General features: G+C 36.7%; 1 protein-coding gene across 1 annotated transcript in view; it reads left to right on the top strand.

Annotated features, from left to right (window-relative positions):
- LOC122399562 overlaps positions 1–22,049 on the top strand; it is a 91,243-nt gene that overhangs the window by 2,181 nt on the left and 67,013 nt on the right. The window contains exon 3 of the mRNA XM_043400327.1: positions 18,989–19,104. Coding sequence (XP_043256262.1) covers positions 18,989–19,104 — 116 coding nt within the window. The remainder of the gene's footprint in view (positions 1–18,988; positions 19,105–22,049) is intronic.

Genomic DNA, 22,049 nt, shown 5'->3' with positions numbered 1-22,049 from the left:
AAACGCATTTCGTCGTTAACTTGCTGCATGGACAATGTTTTGCCAAATCACAGTATATCTGAAGAAAAGTAAATGTTTCTTTGTAGCCTCTACTTTTTCGTAGGTATTCATAAGCTCTACTTCCATGCTAAATTACATTGAGATATGTTCATTATTGTCGAAGTTATGGACGTTTGAATATTGGGCCATTTTTATGGAGGTTTTCTCATTTTGCGGTGTTAAGGAACAACTTTTCGAATATTTTTGGAACTTCTACGTATTCTTCACTAAAATACAAGTCGTTTGCCTTTTGAAACATTAAAATCCTCCAATCCGTTCAGAAATTATGACGTTTTAAAGATATGCGTGAAATTTTGGACATTTCTGGCTTTTCGGTAAGGAATTTTTTTCTCGAAAATGGTTAGGATTTCGAGGGTATGCCTATTCACCAAAAATGATTGTAATTGACCCCTGAAACTAAAACTAATTTTTTTAGAGTGATTTGAAATTTTTTAATTTCGCCGAAAAATTTCACCACCTACTCGAATTTTTTCCTCGAAAGTGAGTAGGATTTCGGGGGTATGTCTATTCACCAAAAATTACTATAATTGACCCCTGCAATCGAAAATATTTTTTTTAAAACGATTTGAAATTTTTCAATTTTGCCAAAAATTTCAGCAGCTCTCGAATTTTTTTCCTAGCAGTGCGTAGGATTACGGGGGTAAGTCTATTCACCAAAAATGATCGTAATTGACTCCTGCAACCGAAAATATTTTTTTGAAAACGATTTGAGATTTTTTAATTTTGCCAAAAATTTCAGCACCTTCTCGAATTTTTTCCTCGAAAGTGAGTAGGATTTCGGGGATATGTCTATTCACCCAAAATGATTGAAATTGACCTCCGCAAACGAAAATAATTTTTCCATTATGATTTCAAACTTTTTAATTTCGCCCAAAAAATTAAGCACTTCTACTCTGTCGATTTTTCTTAAAACTTCGTTTTTGATTTTTAATAAATTTAATTGGCGTTGTATGGAAAAGTTGTTTAGTACTTTTTTGTAAGTATCCATGAGCTCTACTTCCATACTATATTTCATTGAGATATGTTCACTATTGTAGAAGTTATGGACGTTTGAATATTGTGCCATTTTTAGGGGATTTTTCTCATTTTACGGGGTCAAGGATCAACTTTTCGAATATTTTTACAATTTCTACATATTCTTCGTCAAAATACGCGTAGTTTGCTTTTTTAAAAATTAAAATCGGCCGATCCGTTCAGAAGTTATGACGTTTTAAAAATTTGCTTGAAATTTCAGTGAAACATCTCAACGGTATGGTCAGACCTGAAATTTTCGGTAATGAATTTTTTCCTCGAAACTGCGTAGGAATTCGAGGATATGTCTATTCACCAAAAATGATTGTAATTGACCCCCGCAACCGAAAATAATTTTTTCAAAACGTTTGGAAATTTTTTTTTTCGTCGAAAAATTTCAGTATATACTTGAATTTTTTCCTCGAAAGTGCGTAGGAATTCGAGGGTGCGTGTAATACAGAAAAATGATTGTAATTGACCCCTGAAACTAAAAATAATTTTTTCAGAACGTTTGGAAATTTTTTTTTTTCACTCTTTGTCGATTTTTTTTTTAAATTCGTTTTTCATTTTTGAGATATTTGCCACTTTTGTCGTGAAATAGCCCCGCGTTATTCAGGCGTTATAGTTTCGAGAGCAAACGCATTTCGTCGTTAACTTGCTACATGGACAATGGTTTGCCAAATCACAGTATATCTGAAGAAAAGTAAATCTTTCTTTGCAGCTTCTAGATCTTTGATCTCAAACGTTATTGGTTGGTCTTGCTTTATTGGAAAGGTCGAAAATCCCGTTTCGAAATTTGAAAATGTTGATACTTTTATGCACATCAAATAGATTTTTAACGGTATCATAAACGATCTTTCTCAATTCTTAACTTTGCTCACTAATAATACTATGGATGAATTTTCACCCCCACATTATAATATTTTCAGTTACAATATTGGAAATAAAATGAGACATTCTCTTAAAAATACAAGTTTTTTATACAGAAAAATTAAATACAGTAAAATTTAATGAAACGACACATCAAAATTGAGTTTTTGAGAATGTCAAAATTAAATTTCATCGATGTTCATTCTTTTAATCTTTTTCTAAAATGGAAAATGTCGCTCCAAATGCTTCGAATGCAAGTTTCAGACTGGTCAAAACATAGGGAGAAATTTCTTTCTTTATTTCTTACTTTAATTATTCATATCTCAAGAAGTGTTGAGTATCTACACTTAATACCTCACATACACCAAAAGGGATTCTGTATTTCCTTTATTGGCACCCGTGGAACGTTCCTTTGATGAAGTTTGGGACAAGAAATCTCCATTTTTCAGACGACCAAGTTTCAGGCTGATGAAAGCACAAAGAGAAATTTCTGTAATACGATAAGAAACGGCACAATTTGTGGGATTATATAAAAGACACTGTTAAATGTCTTTGTTTCTTTGCAACGATACTAAATGTGTGCAGAACTTGGTTCCAAACGATTTAAAGCCTGACTTCGACTTGAGTGACGAGCCACGTTGTGGTCTTGGAAAGCGGATGACGAAGATTTGCAGGCACTGCTCGATGAAGATCCGTCGCCGACGCTGAGGCAGCTCGAAGGTTAGTTGGAAGTGCACTTTGTAACCGTGTCGAAACAATCGTATACGACGAGGAAAATACAAAAAGGGAAGTTCCACAGAATTATCGGAATATAATTTTTGTTCCTGGAATATTGTTACCAACGGCAGACGAGTCCTGCGCAGAAATACGAAACTCCAACGTGGCTCTGACCGAACGACTTTAAAACGTTCGCAAAAAATCATGCTCGCCATTTGGTGTTATTTGGTTGGGAAGGTCGTATTGTTTTACGATCCTCCGAGCCAAACCGTTGCAAACTGTTCTACTGCTACGGAACGTGTTACGTCTGTGATACATTGGAAGAAAGGTAACCGTTTATTGAACAAAGAAAATCGAATGACATTCCTCGATCGAAGAAACGACCATAAAGAGTTCTGCTAGCTGGAGTTCTGACTCACCGGCGGCTCAATTATCATATTTGTTCTTTCCTGGATGACAATTGACTGGGTTGATGGGCACGTGTTATGCAAGAATCGTTCGCGATCTCAATTAAAGCATAATAACAGTTTGTCTACCGAATGATGTACTCGATATAAGAAATTGCAATCTATTGTGGTACCTTTTGGCGATACGATGCACCAATTTTGGATGTAACATCGATTAAAAGATATATAATAACAGTAATAATAATTTTTATGTGTAGAAGATATGATAAATACAAGTAGAAAATGTTACTATGTCTTATAATAATTAATATTAATTTTGTTGAAATTTGTGGCCAAACTTCAATCTTTCAACTTTCATATTTATAACTTTTTCCCCCAATTAAGTGGTAAATTTTTAAAATTTCGAAATCCAAAATATTAGATCTTTCAAAGAAGTTTATGATCACTGGTAGATTGAAATTAAATTATATTAATTTTTTTGTTATATGGTATTAAAAGGTGGATTATGTTTGCAGATATATGAGTACCTATATTTCAGTTATTTAATGATTTTATAAGCATTTCTGAAGTCGTATACAAGCAGCATTAAGTGTACGAGTATTTGAACTTTGAGATTTCTAAAAAAAATGTTTAAAAGTGATAGAAATTGGGTTTGTTTCATAAGAAAGTGTAAATATTACTCAAAATAATGTATGAAGTTCAAATCAGGTTACAACACTACGCAGTCCACTCGATATTCAGCTTCTTTGATGTTTCAAAATGAGCCTTTTTTTAGGGGTTATCCAAGCATCGTTCTATTCATTTTTGTTAACAACAAAAGAACCGACAAGCAAACCTATCACTTATCCGGGCGAAAATGACCCACAGTTATCCGAGCATTGCTGTATCAATTTTCTTCAACAACAAAATTACAGACAAGCAAACTTATAAACATTGATACACGGGTGACTATCGTTCACTTATCCGGGCGAAAATGACTCGCAGTTATCCGAGCCTTATTGTCTCAATTTTTCGTAACAACAAAAGTATTGACAGACAACCTATAAACACTGATACACGGATGACTACTGTTCACTTATCCGAGTGAACATGACTCATAGTTATCCGAGCCTTATTGTCTCAATTTTTCGTAACAACAAAAGTATTGACAGACAACCTATAAACACTGATACACGTGTGATTACCGTTCACTTATCCGAGCGAAAATGACTCGCAGTTATCCGAGCCTTATTGTATCAATTTTTCGAAACAACAAAAGTACCGACAGGCAAACCTATGAACACTGATACACGGATGACGACTGTTCACTTATCCGGGCGAAAATGACTCGCAGTTATCCGAGCATCGCTGTATCAATTTTCTTTAACAACAAAAATACCGACAGGTCAACCTATAAACACTGATACACGGGTGACTATCGTTCACTTATCCGGGCAAAACTGACCCACAGTTATCCGAGCATCGCAGTATTAATTTTCTTTAACAACAAAAACAGGCCAACCTATAAACACTGATGCAGGAGCAACTATCGTTCACTTATCCGGGCGAAAATGACTCGCAGTTATCCGAGCCTTATTGTGTCAATTTTTCGTAACAACAAAAATACCGACAGGTCAACCTATAAACACTGATACACGGGTGACTATCGTTCACTTATCCGAGCAAAAATGACCCACAGTTATCCGAGGATCGCTGTATCAATTTTCTTTAACTACAAAAATACCGACAAGCCAACCTGTAAACACTGGAGAAGAAAAATTTTCTCTTATCTCTTATACCATTTCTGACAATTTCAATGAGACGATATTACGATATCTCTAGCATGCGTGGACCGATTTTTTCGGAATTGGTCTTATTCGAAAGCTTATATGCGGTTTACATAAGAAAAATGCCTTTAAATTTAAAAAATATTGCAGGGGTGATGAGATATTACTGAAATAAGTTTCAGAATAGCCTGGCGACGAGTAAAGGATAGCGGTAGCGACAGTCGATACATATATCTTGTATACAGGGTGTCTTTCATGTACTTGGCGTCGAGACGCTACCGCGTCTCTGGATACACGGGTGACTATCGTTCACTTATCCGAGCAAAAATGACTCGCAGTTATCCGAGCACCGCTGTATCAATTTTCTTTAACAACAAAAGTACCGACTGACAAGCTATAAACACTGCCCAACGCGATCATTCGTTTATCCGGGTAGGGGGTCAGTCTCACAGAGGGCCACTTAAGCGGGAGACTGTACACTTCGACATTTCCGCGGTACCTACGCAATACACGAGAAATATTTCACCGTTTCCGTGAACAAAATCATATCTTGCGGGTTATTGAACGCGAATTCAATAATCCGGCCGTCTAATTTCCGTGAAATTCGTTTCCCCGCGGGGACGCTCCGCAGCCCTCCGCGATCTGCATTTAAAGAGCGTGGCAATCGGACTCCTGCCAAATTGTATCGAAGTTTCGCGGCAACCTCGAGAATCCTTGCAACGTGGATGTATGCATGTGCCATCGACGAGTTTTCTAGACGTCGAGTGATTCATAGGGCCGACGTTGGCTGGAAGATTGTGCAGGAGGAGCCGTCGTCGGCGGGGTTTGGGAGTAAGAAGGAAGACAAGGGAAAACGGGTCGTTGCAGGATGCAATTACGGCCATTTAACGAAGTTTCGAGATTAGCCGCGGACGCGGAGTTGGGTGCTCGCGTTTCATTTAGTTTCGGAATCCATTATCCCTTCACCCACCTCTCTACGTGCAATCCTACCCCACTTCTCTTCGTCCGCCCTCTATATAGGCGTCTTTGCCGCGGCGTGAATGTCATCCGATGGGTTCAGCTACGGTTCAGACGAGACGAACGAACCGACGGCGCGGAGCCAAGGGGGGTAACTTCCAGTATATCAGAGGGGGTGAACTTTCGGCTTACTCCTTCCAACGGGTACGCTTAATTACTCTAAGCCAAGGACAGCCACCGAGGGTCCGTCAGTTGGTTAGCCAACCGGTTCGCCGGCGAGTAGACAAGACAGTACGTTCAGACAGGCTGGGGATACAGATTTTTACGACACCGGGTATTTGCGTAGCTCGATCTGGACGAGTAAGAAGGTTCTCGATCGAAACGACTGGGCACACGGGCGCAGGGATAGCAACTAGCGGTTGTTCCGGTATTTTAAGTTGATTTTCACGTTTATCAACCCCTTGGCTCACGATTTAATTCCAAATCATTTTTCAAACGTATACTACTTAATTCTGTTTAAATTTCTTTGCACATTTGTTTTATAAGACTTTATGACGACTGAGTAGCCTTGTGATTGTGAAACTTGATATCAAGAATTTGAATTGAAGAAGTCATTGTATAATAAAGGGTTAAAAAAGTACCTTTGGGAAAACGTTTTGGACCAAACGTGGAGACACTTTAAAATTTTGTAATTTTTTAAACGTAAAATGTTTCTCTTATATGTATACAGATTCGAGTCGATGGAAATGAAATTTTTGGCAAGTGGACTATTTGTAATTTGTAATTATTTGAAAATGAACTTTTTTTATAATAACAATCTTTTTGTGAATTTTTTTACTTTCACTTGCTGAAAAGACTAACTCCTTTGGTTATGTGAGAAACGTATATAAATATTATTTTACGAATTTCATACATTGTTAGATAAAAGCCACAAAGTTCGAATCTAAATTTTAAGAAGAGTTTCAAAAGGGAATGTATAATATTTGATAAATTTCTTTACTTTATGTTATTATCAAATTTGAATTTTAAATGGATTAATAAAGTAATGTAATTTGAATTCTAAATATTTTTAAATTCATGTGAAAAAGACCATTTTGAATTCTCAGAAGCAGCTTCGAATATCATCTTTTGTTTTGCTATATTTTTGCTCGGAAATACGCGCTATAAAGGTGTTATGTTAGATTCCGTGCACTTTTGAGGAATCCATGGCGCCATTTCCTCGACGACCGAGAAAACACTATAGCGGAGTAAAAGCGGGAAAAGAGAGCCAAGGTGGACGATTCGGTTTCGAGGAAAAGGGTAATTCCTTTCTTAAAATGTTTCGACGTTCCACGCGTCCCTTTCTCCGCGTTTTATATTCCGGATCCCGCGACCGAACGAAATTCTGATACTTTTTCCATTTCAAAGCAACATTATCCCTGCCGTGACGAAGGGAAAACGAAATTTCTGAAGGAATCTCGCGGCGAGAAAGATAAAAGGGCCGGCACGAGTTGCTTGGGAAAACAATATTTTACGGTTTAGATATTATTGGTTGCGAAAGGACCAGAGGGGAGTGAAACGAAGTCTGGAACGTAGCGACGGGATTGGTCAATAAAATTTCTGACGCCCCTTTGTACCCGGGGTTTTCCGGATGAAACTTCATCGAGTGTGTGCGTTTATAGGGAATAGAGGTTTCTGATATAATCTGCCGCTCTATTAGATCAACGGCCGATCGACTTTTGATGTTCCCTGATGGAATTAAGCTCGGAAAGATAGCTTAAATCGATTACGGGAACACGGATGGTCGCCTCTGCTAAAACGTTAATAATTATCTGAGCACTGCACTTAGGGATGATTATCAGCGATAACGGGTAACGAACCGGGCAAAGGCAAATCGTTATTCAACTTTGGCACGACGTCCGTTTTTGCGGACTGGCCGCGCGCCGCGTCGATCCAGAATGGCCAGGAGCGGAGCACGAGATCGTCAGGGAAAACTTCTACCGGGGTCTGGTACGGAGTTAGATATAATTACGAGTTGCGGTAACGACCGTGTACCGGTAAGTTCGTCGCATGTGCGAACTTCGGGCTTCCCCGTCGGACCAGCGCGGTAGATTATCGGCGCAAAATTGAAGATCAGACCCTCGAACGCAACCCGTTATTTTTTCTGAGCAATTGGGTGTGTTTGTTACAGTGAAACACCGAAATCTGGAGAATGTCGACTTTCACCGGTGAATGTCAACATTCACATAGTCGCTTCGTGTATGTCCGAAATATTTGCTAAACACCCTTATTTCTGACTTACACCGGTAAATGTTGACATTCACCATGCACTAATGGTGAGTGTTGAACATGTTGGAGATTTATATTTTCTTCCCCGTAATTCAGTCGCTATAAAACGTCACAAGGGTGACGTAACTTTTTCGCCTCTCTTTCTGAAAGGATCTAACCCAGACCTAACCCAGACCTAACCCAGACCTAACCCAGACCTAACCCAGACCTAACTCAGATTTAATCCAGACCTAACCCAGACCTAACTCAGATCTAATCCAGACCTAACCTAGACCTAACCGAGACATAACCCAGACCTAACCCAGACCTAACCCAGATCTAATCCAGACCTAACCCAGACCTAACCGAAATCTAATCCAGACCTAACCCAGACCTAACCGAAATCTAATCCAGACCTAACCCAGACCTGACCCAGACCCTAGATTTGGGTTAGGTCTGGGTTAGGTCTGGATTAGATCTGAGTTAGGTCTGGGTTAAGTCTGGGTTAGGTCTGGATTAGATCTGAGTTAGGTCTGGGTTAGGTCTGGGTTAGGTCTGGATTAGATTTGAGTTAGGTCTGGGTTAGGTCTGGATTAGATCTGAGTTAGGTCTGGGTTAGGTTTGGGTTAGGTCTGGGTTAGGTCTGGGTTAGGTCTGGATTAGATCTGAGTTAGGTCTGGGTTAGGTTTGGGTTAGGTCTAGGTTAGGTCTGGAATAAGTCTGAATTAAGTCTGGGTTAGGTCTGGGTTAGGTCTGGGTTAGGTCTGGGTTAGAAAAAGATCACGATTTACTGCAGTATCCATTTAGTATAAATTGGGGTATCGGAAAAAAAATTAAGAAAACGTTGCTCGCGTTATCAAAGCTTGCATAAGACTGACAAAGCTGATTGACTCCGAGCAGAACAAAGGATTTGGCGGGAGAGAGCCAGTCGCTTGTTTTTTGACTCTTCTGTTTTGGACCTCCACCAGAGCATATCTGTGATTGTCGACACACACCGGAGAGGGTCCGAATGTACAACAATGTAATGAAATATTCGATCTTTCACCGACGTATTTGGTATCTGATGACATTCACCGGTGAAAGTTGACATTCTCCAATTTCGGTCATTCACGGTAACATGTTCACACGACGATGCACGGACATTTTAAGAACGCGTCCTTCCGCCGCCTACTTGTACCCGTATAGGCATTAGCGTTGTAGCGGCCATTGTATAGCCACTACGCCCTTGCCAGAGTATGAATGGGAATGGAATGTAAGGATAGTTTTAAGCTTTCTATTTTTCCATTTTCCCAGGGTCTCGTGCGAGCCTGGTCGTCCTGTTAAACACTTGGCGACCAGAGCCGTGCGAGGCGTCTGTTTTCCTTCAAGGTTTCGCCTGGGCCTCGGACCACCCCGATCCGGGCCCGGCGAGCCTCTTGACTTTTACGACTCTCTTTCGCTAAACTTTTCCTACGCTGAGTATTTTCCAGTTTCGTTTTTCCGTCTTTCTGTCCTGTCTCTTTTTCTCTACCTTTGCTATCAGGGTAAGAAATTGTATATGTATATTCATGGGACGTGAAAAGAAAGACCCCAGTCTATTTTAGACACCCAGTCTGGTAAAGACGTCGTCGCGTTGCGAAACGAGTTTTGGGCAACAACATTAACCTACGTGTGGCTACACCCCCGACATCCGCGAAATAAACAGTTTAATATTTGTTGAGGTAGATCGTGGGTTTGTCATTTGAACCCCCAGCCCCCTCAGCCTCATCTGTTCTTGTTACTGTTGGTAACAACTGTTTTAAGGTATGATTCCACTGAGGCAACACTATGCGACTTGTAACATGCCACATGTCGTTCGGTAACACTATGCGACCTGTAGCATGCTACTTGTCATTAACTGACGACATTACTCGGCATGTTCAATCTTGTCGATTCGACAAAACAATATGAAATAATCCCGCGTTTCTTTATTTCGGAAAGGAAACAAATGAATGTGTAGCAAATACACATGTCAAGTGTCTACATAACGTCGATTTCATGTTGCATGCGTCGTAATCGCATGCGACATGTTGCCTAAATGTTGCCTTAATAAAATAATGTTTCGTCGTATGCGTCATTGCCGCATGCTACATGTTGCCTCAGTGGAATCACGCCTTTATTCAACCGTTTCTGTTACATGTCGCATCTCCGACGAGCTGTTCTGTATTTATGGCGTATATTATATCGAGCTTTTAATAAATATTAACTGCGTTTAATAACCAACATTTTTCTATTCCGCGATCCGGTCCAGCAATCGCGAAAAAAATCGTTTGGGAAAAGTATTTCAGGTGTTTAGAAATATGTAAATCGAAGGTAAAGACTATCTCTATGAGTCATCACGGTACATTGTGAAATCCCGCATACTAGAGATTGGGACAATGGCGGATAGTTGGACTATACCTACATATGGGGTGATAAAAACGAGAAATTGGACCACTTTTATGTTATGAGATTTTTCTCATTTTATGGGAATATTATTTCGTAAAATTTCCAATTATTCCTCGTCAAAATACTCGTTGTTTGTATTCCGAAACATTAAAATCCTCCAATTGGTTCAGAAATTATGACATTTTAAAGATATGCGTGAAATTTTGGACATTTCTGGCTTCTCGGTAAGGAATTTTTTTCTCGAAAATGGTTAGGATTTCGGAGGTGTGTCTATTCACCAAAAATTACTATAATTGACCTCCGGAACCAAATATATTTTTTTTTAAACGATTTGAAATTTTTTAATTTTGCTATTTTCAGCACCTACTCGAATTTTTTTCCCAACAATGCATAGGATTTTGGGGGTATGTCAATTCACCAAAAATTACTATAATTGACCTCCGGAACCAAATATATTTTTTTTAAAACGATTTGAAATTTTTTAATTTTGCCAAAAATTTCAGCACATTCTCGAATTTTTTTCTCGAAAGTGAGTAGGATTTCGAGCGTATACCTATTCACCCAAAATGATTGAAATTGACCCCCGCAAACGAAAATAATTTTTCCATTATGATTTCAAACTTTTTAATTTCGCCCAAAAATTTAGGCACGTACTTCTGTCGATTTTCCTTAAAACTTCGTTTTTGATTTTTAATAAATTTGATTGGCGTTGTATGGAAAAGTTGTTTAGTACTTTTTTGTAGGTATCCATGAACTCTACTCCCATACTAAATTTCATTGAGATATGTTCACTATTGTAGAAGTTATGGACGTTTGAATATTGTGCCATTTTTATGGAGGTTTTCTCATTTTGCGGTGTTAAGGAACAACTTTTCGAATATTTTTGGAAATTCTACGTATTCTTCACTAAAATACGCGTCGTTTGCCTTTTGAAACATTAAAATCCTCCAATCCGTTCAGAAATTATGACGTTTTAAAGATACGCGTGAAATTTTCGAGGGACGTTTCTGGCTTTTCGGAAAGGAATTTTTTTCTCAAAAATTGTTAGGATTTCGAGGGTATGTCTGTTCACCAAAAATGATTGTAGTTGACCCCTGAAACTAAAAATAATTTTTTTAGAATAATTGAAAGTTTTTAATTTCGTCGAGAAATTTATCCACTTACTGAATTTTTTTCTCGAAAGTGTGTAGAATTTCGGGGGTATATGTATTCACCAAAAATAATTTTAATTGACCCCCACAAACGAAAAGAATTTTTTCAGAACGATTTGACATTTTTTTTTCTTTAGGCACCTACCCCCTGTCGATTTTACTTAAAAATTTTTGATAATTTTGTTTCACTCTGTACGGAAATGTTGTCTAATACTTTTTTGTAGGTATTCATGAACTCCACATCCTCCCAAAATTTCATTGAAATATATTCACTATTGTAAAAGTTATGTTCGTTTGAAAATTGGACGATTTTTAGGGGGTTTTTCTCATTTTACGGGGTCAAGGATCAACTTTTCGAATATTTTTACAATTTCTACATATTCTTCGTCAAAATACGCGTAGTTTGCTTTTTTAAAAATTAAAATCGGCCAATCCGTTCAGAAGTTATGACGTTTTAAAAATTTGCTTGAAATTTCAGTGAAACATCTCAACGGTATGGTCAGACATGAAATTTTCGGTAATGAATTTTTTTCTCGAAACCGCGTAGGAATTCGAGGATATGTGGATTCACCAAAAATGATTGTAATTGACCTCCACAACGGAAAATAATTTTTTCAGAACGTTTGCAAATTTTTTTTTCACTCTTTGTCGATTTTTTTTTTAAAATTCGTTTTTCATTTTTGACATATTTGTTTGACGCTGTAGGGAAATGTTGTGTAATACTTTTTTGCAGGTACCCATGAGCTCTAGTTCAGAAAAAAATTTCAATGAAATGTATTCACTATTGTAAGAATTATGGTTGTTTAAAAATTGCACACCTTTTATGTGGGTTATTAAAAATGATTTATATATTTGTCAAATAATTGGATAATCATTTGAGAAATTGGCTTAGCATCAGATTAAGCGCAACAACGTTAATAAAAAATAATAATATAAACATATAACATGTGTTTGATATTTAAAAAATTAGTGATTTTCGTCAAAAACGATTCCAAATAACAAATAATTTATTTTGTGAAATGACAAAATAAATCATTCAATTGCAAAAATTATTTTCCAAATAGCTCTGAAAAATAATCTCCATATATTTTGAGAATTTTTCGAACCACCCAGGTTTGCTCGTCATATACGATTATTTCACAAAGCACAAGTAATTTAATATGCAAGAGCCAGTTATCTGATAATTTTCTGGAGAATGATCTCGGGGGATGAATTAAGTGGTCATGCAGACAATCAACGAGAGTTTTATCCCCATTTTACGGGCATTCGTTCTTAAACACACATACTGTAACTCGACAGCTATCGAAACTGCAGTGGGTATTCCTGTATTCCACAGAGAATTTACTTCAACCACGAAAATGTTTAATATCGTAAAAATAATTGTTGGTACAGAACATTTCTGAAAAGTCTAATAATGGAAAAATGTAACGAGTCTTCAAAACGGGCCAAAATTACTCGAAAGGAAGCTGCAATTCTAAAACAGAAACTGCAGGAGAAACCAAATTAAATAAACAAATAATTCCTTCTAAAACATGGACGCACTTTTCACGAAACCACATTTTTCAAATTGCACTTAAACTATTAAAAATATTTTGATAAAATTTACATAGTTTTCGGTGTATTTTTCACGTAGAATCATGTCCTTTAAGCTTCTTTTACTAGCAACCAACGAAGGTATCAACTTTATTTTTTATTTTAAATTACATGTTCCAGGAAAACTAATTTTATCATTTGCAACAAATTCTTTTAGAACAACTGAAGTCTCTTAATTTTTTTTATCGTGAAAAATGGAATCAATTCTACAAATACATATATTAAATATTCGAAGCTGTATGGATTCCTTTTTATGTACTTTTAGCTTTAAATTTTTACCGTAATTATGCACAATAAAAAACAAACGATTCAAGTAAAAATGTTATTTAGTTTGGTAATAGTTATTTAAATAAGAAATTTCAAGTCACCTCAAATTAGCTTTCTGGACCATTTAATTATTAAAAAAAAATATTGATATTTTCGTTGGTTTCATTGGAAAAAGACTATTGGTAATACTTTTTCTAGATTACATGGTATACTGGGAAGCTAATTTCTTGAAAGATATTGAGTGATTTAACTCGAACGCCCGAGAGTTCTTTGTGCGATTCCATTCACTGTACAATGACACATTTCTCGCGAATCGGTCTGTCAATATCTATTGTGTGCGCATAGGGTACACTTAAACGAATATATCTTGCTTGTTCTGTACTTCTTTTGTTTACACATTATCCGGTATTTGCGGCTCTACCTTCTTTATTGTCAGTTCATTTATCCGACAATGAGTAATCGCGGTGTTTGCACCTGATCTCGTTCCTTCAGATTTTTCCTCTATCGTTGCATGAAAAGGTTCTTTGTAATCATTGAAAGTGGCTGTTAAGTAATACAAAGAACTACGATAGCCTGACCATATAAACATCTCTTTTAAACAGCTACTTTCATAAATTACTACTCAGCCGTTAGAAATGTTGTTCAACTCAAAAAGGATTAGCCTACAGGCCTCTGTTCCTTAGTTTCTTTGTCCCTAGGAGTGCCAATAATGAATTAATTTTATGTTCAAAGTACACTGTCTATAGCTTAAACGCGCTTATGCATATTAACGAAATGCTCGATTTTATAACAACGGTATTATTCTTCACTGACATTTACAGGTTTACACCTTTTAATATATTTAATTGTGGTTATAAATTTCAATTTTAAAATTAATTTTTTTTCTTATTATTCAATCATTTTTTTCTATACCACAAGAAAATTAATTATAATTTCAATTTTTTTTTCTTATTATTCAATAATTTTTTTCTATGCCACAAGAAAATTAATTATAATTTCAATTTTAAGAGTAATGTTTTTTTCTTATTATTCAATAATTTTTTTTTATACTTGTATATGAATGCACGTGATATGATTGATAAAGAATCGATTATTTAGGCGAGGCGTAATCGAGTTAGAGAAAGATCCACAGTTTTAAGTGTAAATGTTAGGCAAAGTACTTTAGCTGTAACAAAGCATTTTCGATTTTCAATTCAATTTCAATTCAATTCAATTCAATTCAATTCAATTCAATTCAATTCAATTTCAATTCAATTCAATTCAATTTCAATTTTTCGATTTCATGCAAAGTATACTCAAGTGTCCAAGTATTAAAGTAATATAAAAATTAGATGTTTTTTCTGTTCAATTTCAATTCAATTCAATTCAATTCAATTTCAATTCAATTTCAATTCAATTCAATTCAATTCAATTCAATTTCAATTCAATTCAATTCAATTTTAATTCAATTCAATTCAATTCAATTCAATTTCAATTCAATTCAATTCAATTCAATTCAATTTCAATTTTTCGATTTCATGCAAAGTATACTCAAGTGTCCAAGTATTAAAGTAATATAAAAATTAGATGTTTTTTCTGTTCAATTTCAATTCAATTCAATTCAATTCAATTTCAATTCAATTCAATTCAATTTCAATTCAATTCAATTCAATTTCAATTTTTCGATTTCATGCAAAGTATACTCAAGTGTCCAAGTATTAAAGTAATATAAAAATTAGATGTTTTTTCTGTTCAATTTCAATTCAATTCAATTCAATTCAATTTCAATTCAATTTCAATTCAATTCAATTCAATTCAATTCAATTCAATTCAATTCAATTCAATTTCAATTCAATTCAATTCAATTTTAATTCAATTCAATTCAATTCAATTTCAATTCAATTTCAATTTTTCGATTTCATGCAAAGTATACTCAAGTGTCCAAGTATTAAAGTAATATAAAAATTAGATGTTTTTTCTGTTTAAGATTTACTTACTAAGAAACATTGTAAATTAAATAAATATTATACTTCGTGTATGATGTAATATACATATACAGTTACTCGTATTCATACACTAATGATGATTCACTATAAATGAAAAAAGACTAGTTTCTTATGAATTGTATTTTTCAAACTGGAATGACTCCATTTTTCCGTACATTGAGGTATTTAAGGGTTTATATACAAATAAATTTTTTTTAAATGAAATAAAATGAAAACAATTTGATAAAAATAAATGACAAGAATTCATAAAAAAACAAATTTCTTTCCATTTATAATGAATCACCATTATACTGTACAAATACAAGGGAAACTGTGTACCTCGATAATTATATAAAGCGACAAAGAATTTTGCAAAGTGAACGTTACTGTACATACACGGTGTGCACATTGTTCACGTCCACGGAGAATCGTACGTGGTGCAAATAATCATAAAATCGAATAAGCGGGGCCACCATTGTCGAATTGATTGGATTCGTAGCTTTTAAGCTTCCGTGGAACATCAAAGTGGTTATCAAATTATACCGCGTATTGCTCGCAGACATTATTCTATTCATTAAACGCGATAATTGGCGATCGACGTCTGGCTAAATGATCGGGAATACCATAGGCGTCGTTGCCTCCGATGAAAACCGGTTCGACGGGGTTTCGAATCGTTCAAGAAAGCTGAGAATCGAATGGAGGTTCGAACGCGCGGATATTCGTTGCAATTTTGCCCGCGCATCTGAAATTCAATTTCCCCGGGCAGAAGCTCTGGCGGGGGATGTTCCCATCGATGCGGTCCGCGAGCCTGGAAAGAGAAGAATGGAGATTGACAACAGACGCACGGACCGTTAAAACGTTTCCTTGAAAATATCCCAATGGAACCGCGAACTTTCGTGACGCTTTAAGCCACCGTGAAAGCAGCTTTGCTTAGGTCGACGAGTGATTAAAGAGTCTGAGGGGTACGATCGAACCGGGTGTGGGGGGGGGGAGACCGCGAGGCCAAGAGAATTTGACGCGACAGAGGCTGCGTCTGCACCGACCGCTGTAAAAATCAATCGACGGGGATGCATAAACTTTACCAAACCCCGAAATGAATCCTTAATATTTCAATGCGATGTCGAGCCGAAGAAACCTCGATAATCAATACGGACGGGCACGGTTAAAAGTTCATTGGCCGTTGTACGATATTTGTCAGCCGTCCAAATTTTCTACCCTGCGCCTTCTATGCCCGCGATTGCTGCTTCTATTCATCCACCAACGAACGTTGTACACCCTGGATACAAGTATACGGTTTTCCAATAAAAGAGTTCCAACTTTGGATTGTCAGCCATCTTGTTCCAGCACCTGACATTTGCATTCGCAACACGTTGCAAATTATTCAAATTTGGAACGATATTTTGGTTCCTACGAACTGTTTCTAACAAATATCGTTTATAATGCGACTTGGAAAACAAGTAGTCAAGGCTACTTTTCTGATAGTTCGCAAATTTTCTTTACCGTAAAGCATCACAAAAGAATAGGTATTTCATTAGGAATTGCATTTGATGAGTTTCCAACAACGACAAAACAAAAATGAACCTAATCTAACCCAGACGTAACCCAGGATACGAGTATACGGCTTTCCCAATAAGAGAGTTTCAACTTTGGATTGTCAACCATCTTGTTCAAGTCACCTGACATTTGCATTCGCAACACATTGCAAATTATTCGAATTTGTAACGATATTTTGTTTCTTACTATTTTTAACAAATATCGTATATAACGTGACTTGGAAAACAAGTAGTCAGGCCTCTTTTTCTAATAGTTCACAAATTTTCGTTACTGTTTCTGTGGATCCTTTCTAAAGCTCGTAAAGCAACACAGAAGAATAGGTATTTCATTAGGAATTGCATTTGATGAGTTTCCAACAACGACAAAACAAAAATGAGCCTAATCTAACCCAGACGTAACCCAGGATACGAGTATACGGCTTTCCCAATAAGAGAGTTTTAACTTTGGATTGTCAGTCATCTTGTTCCAGTCACCTGACATTTGCATTCGCAACACATTGCAAATTATTCGAATTTGTAACGATATTTTGTTTCTTACTATTTTTAACAAATATCGTTTATAACGCGACTGGGGAAAACAAGTAGTCAGGCCTATTTTTCTAATAGTTCACAAATTTTCGTTACTGTTTCTGTGGATCCTTTCTAAAGCTCGTAAAGCAACACAGAAAAATAGGTATTTCATTAGGAATTGCATTTGATGAGTTTCCAACAACGACAAAACAAAAATGAACCTAATCTAACCCAGACCTAACCCAGAGCTAACCCAGACTTAATTCAGACTTATTCCAGACCTAACCCAGACCTAACCCAGACCTAACCCAGACCTAACCCAGACTTAATTCAGACTTATTCCAGACCTAACCCAGACCTAACCCAGACCTAACCCCCATTATCAGCGATGAATTGGTCTGGGTTAGGTCTGGAATAAGTCTGAATTAAGTCTGGGTTAGGTCTGGGTTAGGTCTGAATTAAGTCTGGGTTAGGTCTGGGTTAGGTCTGGGTTAGGTCTGGGTTAGGTCTGGGTTAGGTCTGGGTTAGATCCTTTCAGAAAGAGAGGCGAAAAAGTTACGTCACCCTTGTGACGTTTTATAGCGACTGAATTACGGGGAAGAAAATATAAATCTCCAACAAGTTCAACACTCACCATTAGTGCATGGTGAATGTCAACATTTACCGGTGTAAGTCAGAAATAAGGGTGTTTAGCAAATATTTCGGACATACACTAAGCGACTATGTGAATGTTGACATTCACCGGTAAAAGTCGACATTCTCCAGATTTCGGTGTTTCACTGTAACATATGCATTTAATGCATTTTTTAATGCATCAATCGATGTAATTCCGCATTCCCAACAGAAATATACCGTATCATTTATCACAAAAAGTGATTAGTTTAAAAAATCAATAATTCAAAAGTTTCAATATTCATGTTGAAATATCTTCCAAACTTATTTTTCACCATAATAATAATCAACGCCACCGAATGCAGAAGAACAACTGCGAACAAACGATGCCACGAGTGCATTTTCGCGGAGGACAAACGCGCGGCGGTTTCGGGTCTCTTCAACTCGTGTAAATTGTCGTCACCGATGGGTCGGAAGCCCCGGGGTCCGAAGTTCATACCGTTTTCCATTAATAACACTTTCCAAAAGCCTTTAGAGTACTCGCATTTATGTGTCCGGCGAAATTTAAACGCCGCATCGAACTAGCATTAGAGCTGACTTCCCGGAAGCGCGAGGGCAAGTTTCGCCCAGGCAGATTAACGATTCCGTGGAATTCTTCGAGCGCGGAAGTAGCATAAACTTTTATCTTCACACGCAAGAAAGTTTAGCACCGCACGTGGCCCGGTTACAGAAAAACCAACCCCCTCCCCCTCTTCACACACACGTATGGGGGTTGGAACTCGTGCATCTAATATATATACCGGGCCGCTAATGCAAAACCCATAATTATCGCGACGAGGGAACCCTAAAGTGATGTTCCATTAACCGCAAATGGTCCTCTCCGAATTTCTATTTCAGACTGGAACTCCGCGCTATTTATCATTCTGAACGGCACGAAGGAGGAGCACTTGGACATGCTGGACGGTGGTATTATTCAGCGATTACTTGAGGAAAAATGGAAGACCTTCGCGCGGGTAAGTGCGTCCACGTGACAATATTCACCGCCGGGTTTCCTCGCGGGCATTTTTCACAACTTTAGCCCCCTCCCCCCCCCCGAACCACGCTTTTTTACCGCCTGAAAACATAAGAGCGCCTATTCTCATTAAACATTCAACCCTAGGGGGGGAACTCCCTGGCGACCAGGGGGGTGAGCGTGGAAAGTCGAATTTTCGTTACGTTTTCGCAAAACTGTGTAACCTCGATGGCGAGCTGTTTAAATATTGAATCGAAATGCAAAAGAAACGACGATGGCGCCTTTTCGAAGGGAACGGCGCGGCCCCAGGTCGATACATTATTAAGGGCTCGTTCTTCCGCGACGGCTTCAAAAACACTATTTCTTTTTTTTCAAAACTGTCGACGGTACTGAAAAATATTTCATACGAAAATTAAGTAGCTTCGAGGGAAACATAATAGATTGTTAGTTTTGACAATTAGATTGTTTATAGACATGTGGTGGTCAGTAATATTTTTTTTGATAGAATCATAGATTTTTTCATCCATTATTCGTTATTTTTTGTAGAAAAGTATTTAGTCACTTGAGACGAGAAACCATTAGTTTAGAAGATATTTAAATGTAAATATTTCTACTATATGACATTCAGTATATGCATTTAATGCATTAATCGATGTAATTCCACATTTCCAACAGAAATATACTGTTTTATTTATCACCAAAAAGTGATTAGTTTAAAAAATTAATAATTTGAAAGCTTCAATATTTATGTTTAAATATCTTCGAAACTAAATATTTTTCACCAGAAATGGCTAGTTTCCATTTAATGATTCCATTTAAAAAACATATTAATAATCTACAGATGCCCTCTACATGCTTATTTACGAAAGAAAAAGTTACAGTAGATTATGCATCATTTTCAAACATTTTTCGATATCATCAACGCTTTTGAAGATATTTGAATGCTTTATTTATATTAATTACATTTGGCTTTTGAAATAAATAATTTACTATTCTATTTTCAAAAATATATCATTTAAAGGCCTCAAATTTAATTATTAACACTAGATTGCCCAAGGAAGTCATTTTGACTGCTTTTTAATTTCAATTAGAAAAACAATTATGTATATAATCACACAATTTCTTAGAATTTTGTGACTTTTTGTACAACATATAAATGCGTTTATTAATAATTGTAGTTACCTCTCCCCTCCTTCATTTCCGGTATATACAGGGTTTTCGGCCACCTCTAGCAAAAATTTTAATGAGCGATAGTAGAGGCCAAAATAAGACAAAAATCAAGAATACTAATTTGTTGGTGGAAGCTTCGTTAAAAAGTTATTAACGTTTAAAGTGCCGCCCTTACTGAATTTTTTTCTCGAAAATGCGCAAGATTTCGGGGGTATGTCTATTCACCAAAAATGACTGTAATTGAACCCTACAACCGAAAATAATTTTTCCACAACGATTTGCAATTTTTTTTCTCCGTCGAAAAATTTAGGCACCTAATTGGATTTTCAGTAAGGAATTTTTTTCTCGAAAGTGCGTACGATTTCGGAGGTATGTGTAATGATAAAAAATGATTGTAATTGATCTCCGCAACCGAAAATAATTTTTTTAAAACGATTTGAAAAATTTTTTTTCGCCGAAAAATTTCAGCACCTACTCGATTTTTTTTCTCGAAAGTAGATAGGATTTCGGAGGTATGTGTACTCACCAAAAATGATTGTAGTTGACCCCCGCAACCGAAAATAATTTTTCCAGAACGATTTGAAATTTTTGAATTTAATTGTTAATAACTTTTTAACGAAGCTTCCATCAACAAATTAGTATTCTTGATTTTCGTCTTATTTTGGCCTCTTCTATCGCTCATTAAAATTTTTGCTAGAGGTGGCCGAACACCCTGTATATATGTGTTATACCTATATTGCCCAAAAAAGCAGTAATTTTGACTACTTGGGAAATTTTAAATAATCAAATGACTCTTATTATTGAATTGAGTAAATTTCTTATATGACCAGATCGACTCTGTATTGAAATAACAGTTTTCATTTTTTTTCGATTACCAACACATGATAACATACAAGTACATGATAAATTGTCGATTTGGGCTTACCTAACCCAGACCTAACCCAGACCCTAGATCTGGGTTAGGTCTGGGTTAGGTCTGGATTAGATCTGAGTTAGATCTGAGTTAGGTCTGGGTTAGGTCTGGATTAGATCTGAGTCAGCTCTGGGTTAGGTCTGGATTAGATCTGAATTAGATCTGGGTTAGGTCTGGTTTAAGTCTGTGTTAGGTCTGGAGTAGTTAATAATCCAAATTATCTTAACCCTTTGCACTCCTATGTCGAGTGTGATTCGACATCAATTTTGATCTCAGGAGCACCTTCGTCAAGTCTCACTCGACATTCTTTCAAGTCCAAACCAAACAGATATCATACACTTGGAAATTACAAAATACAACAACAGTGTAAATAAAACACTTATTTTAACAGGTAAATTTCAAATAAAACACTTTAAAAGCATTGTTCGTCAAATCCCATTCGACATTTTTTCGAGTCCAAACCAAATCATACACTTGGAAATTACAAAATACAACAACAATGTAAATGAGACCTAACCCAGACCTAACCCAGACCTAACCCAGATCTAATCCAGACCTAACCCAGATCTAATCCAGATCTAATCCAGACCTAACCCAGATCTAATCCAGATCTAATCCAGACCTAACCCAGATCTAATCCAGATCTAATTCAGACCTAACCCAGACCTAACTCAGATCTAATCCAGACCTAACCCAGACCTAACCCAGACCTAACCCAGACCTAACCCAGACCTAACTCAGATCTAATCCAGACCTAACCCAGACCTAACTCAGATCTAACTCAGATCTAATCCAGACCTAACCCAGACCTAACCCAGACCTAACCCAGACCTATTGATAAATTACAGTTTCTCAATAAGCTA

This window comes from Colletes gigas, unplaced genomic scaffold (assembly GCF_013123115.1).
Source record: "Colletes gigas isolate AHSC1104 unplaced genomic scaffold, ASM1312311v1 Colletes_gigas_Sc00014, whole genome shotgun sequence".
NCBI lineage: Eukaryota > Metazoa > Arthropoda > Insecta > Hymenoptera > Colletidae > Colletes > Colletes gigas.
This window is presented reverse-complemented; position numbering and strand designations above follow the sequence as displayed.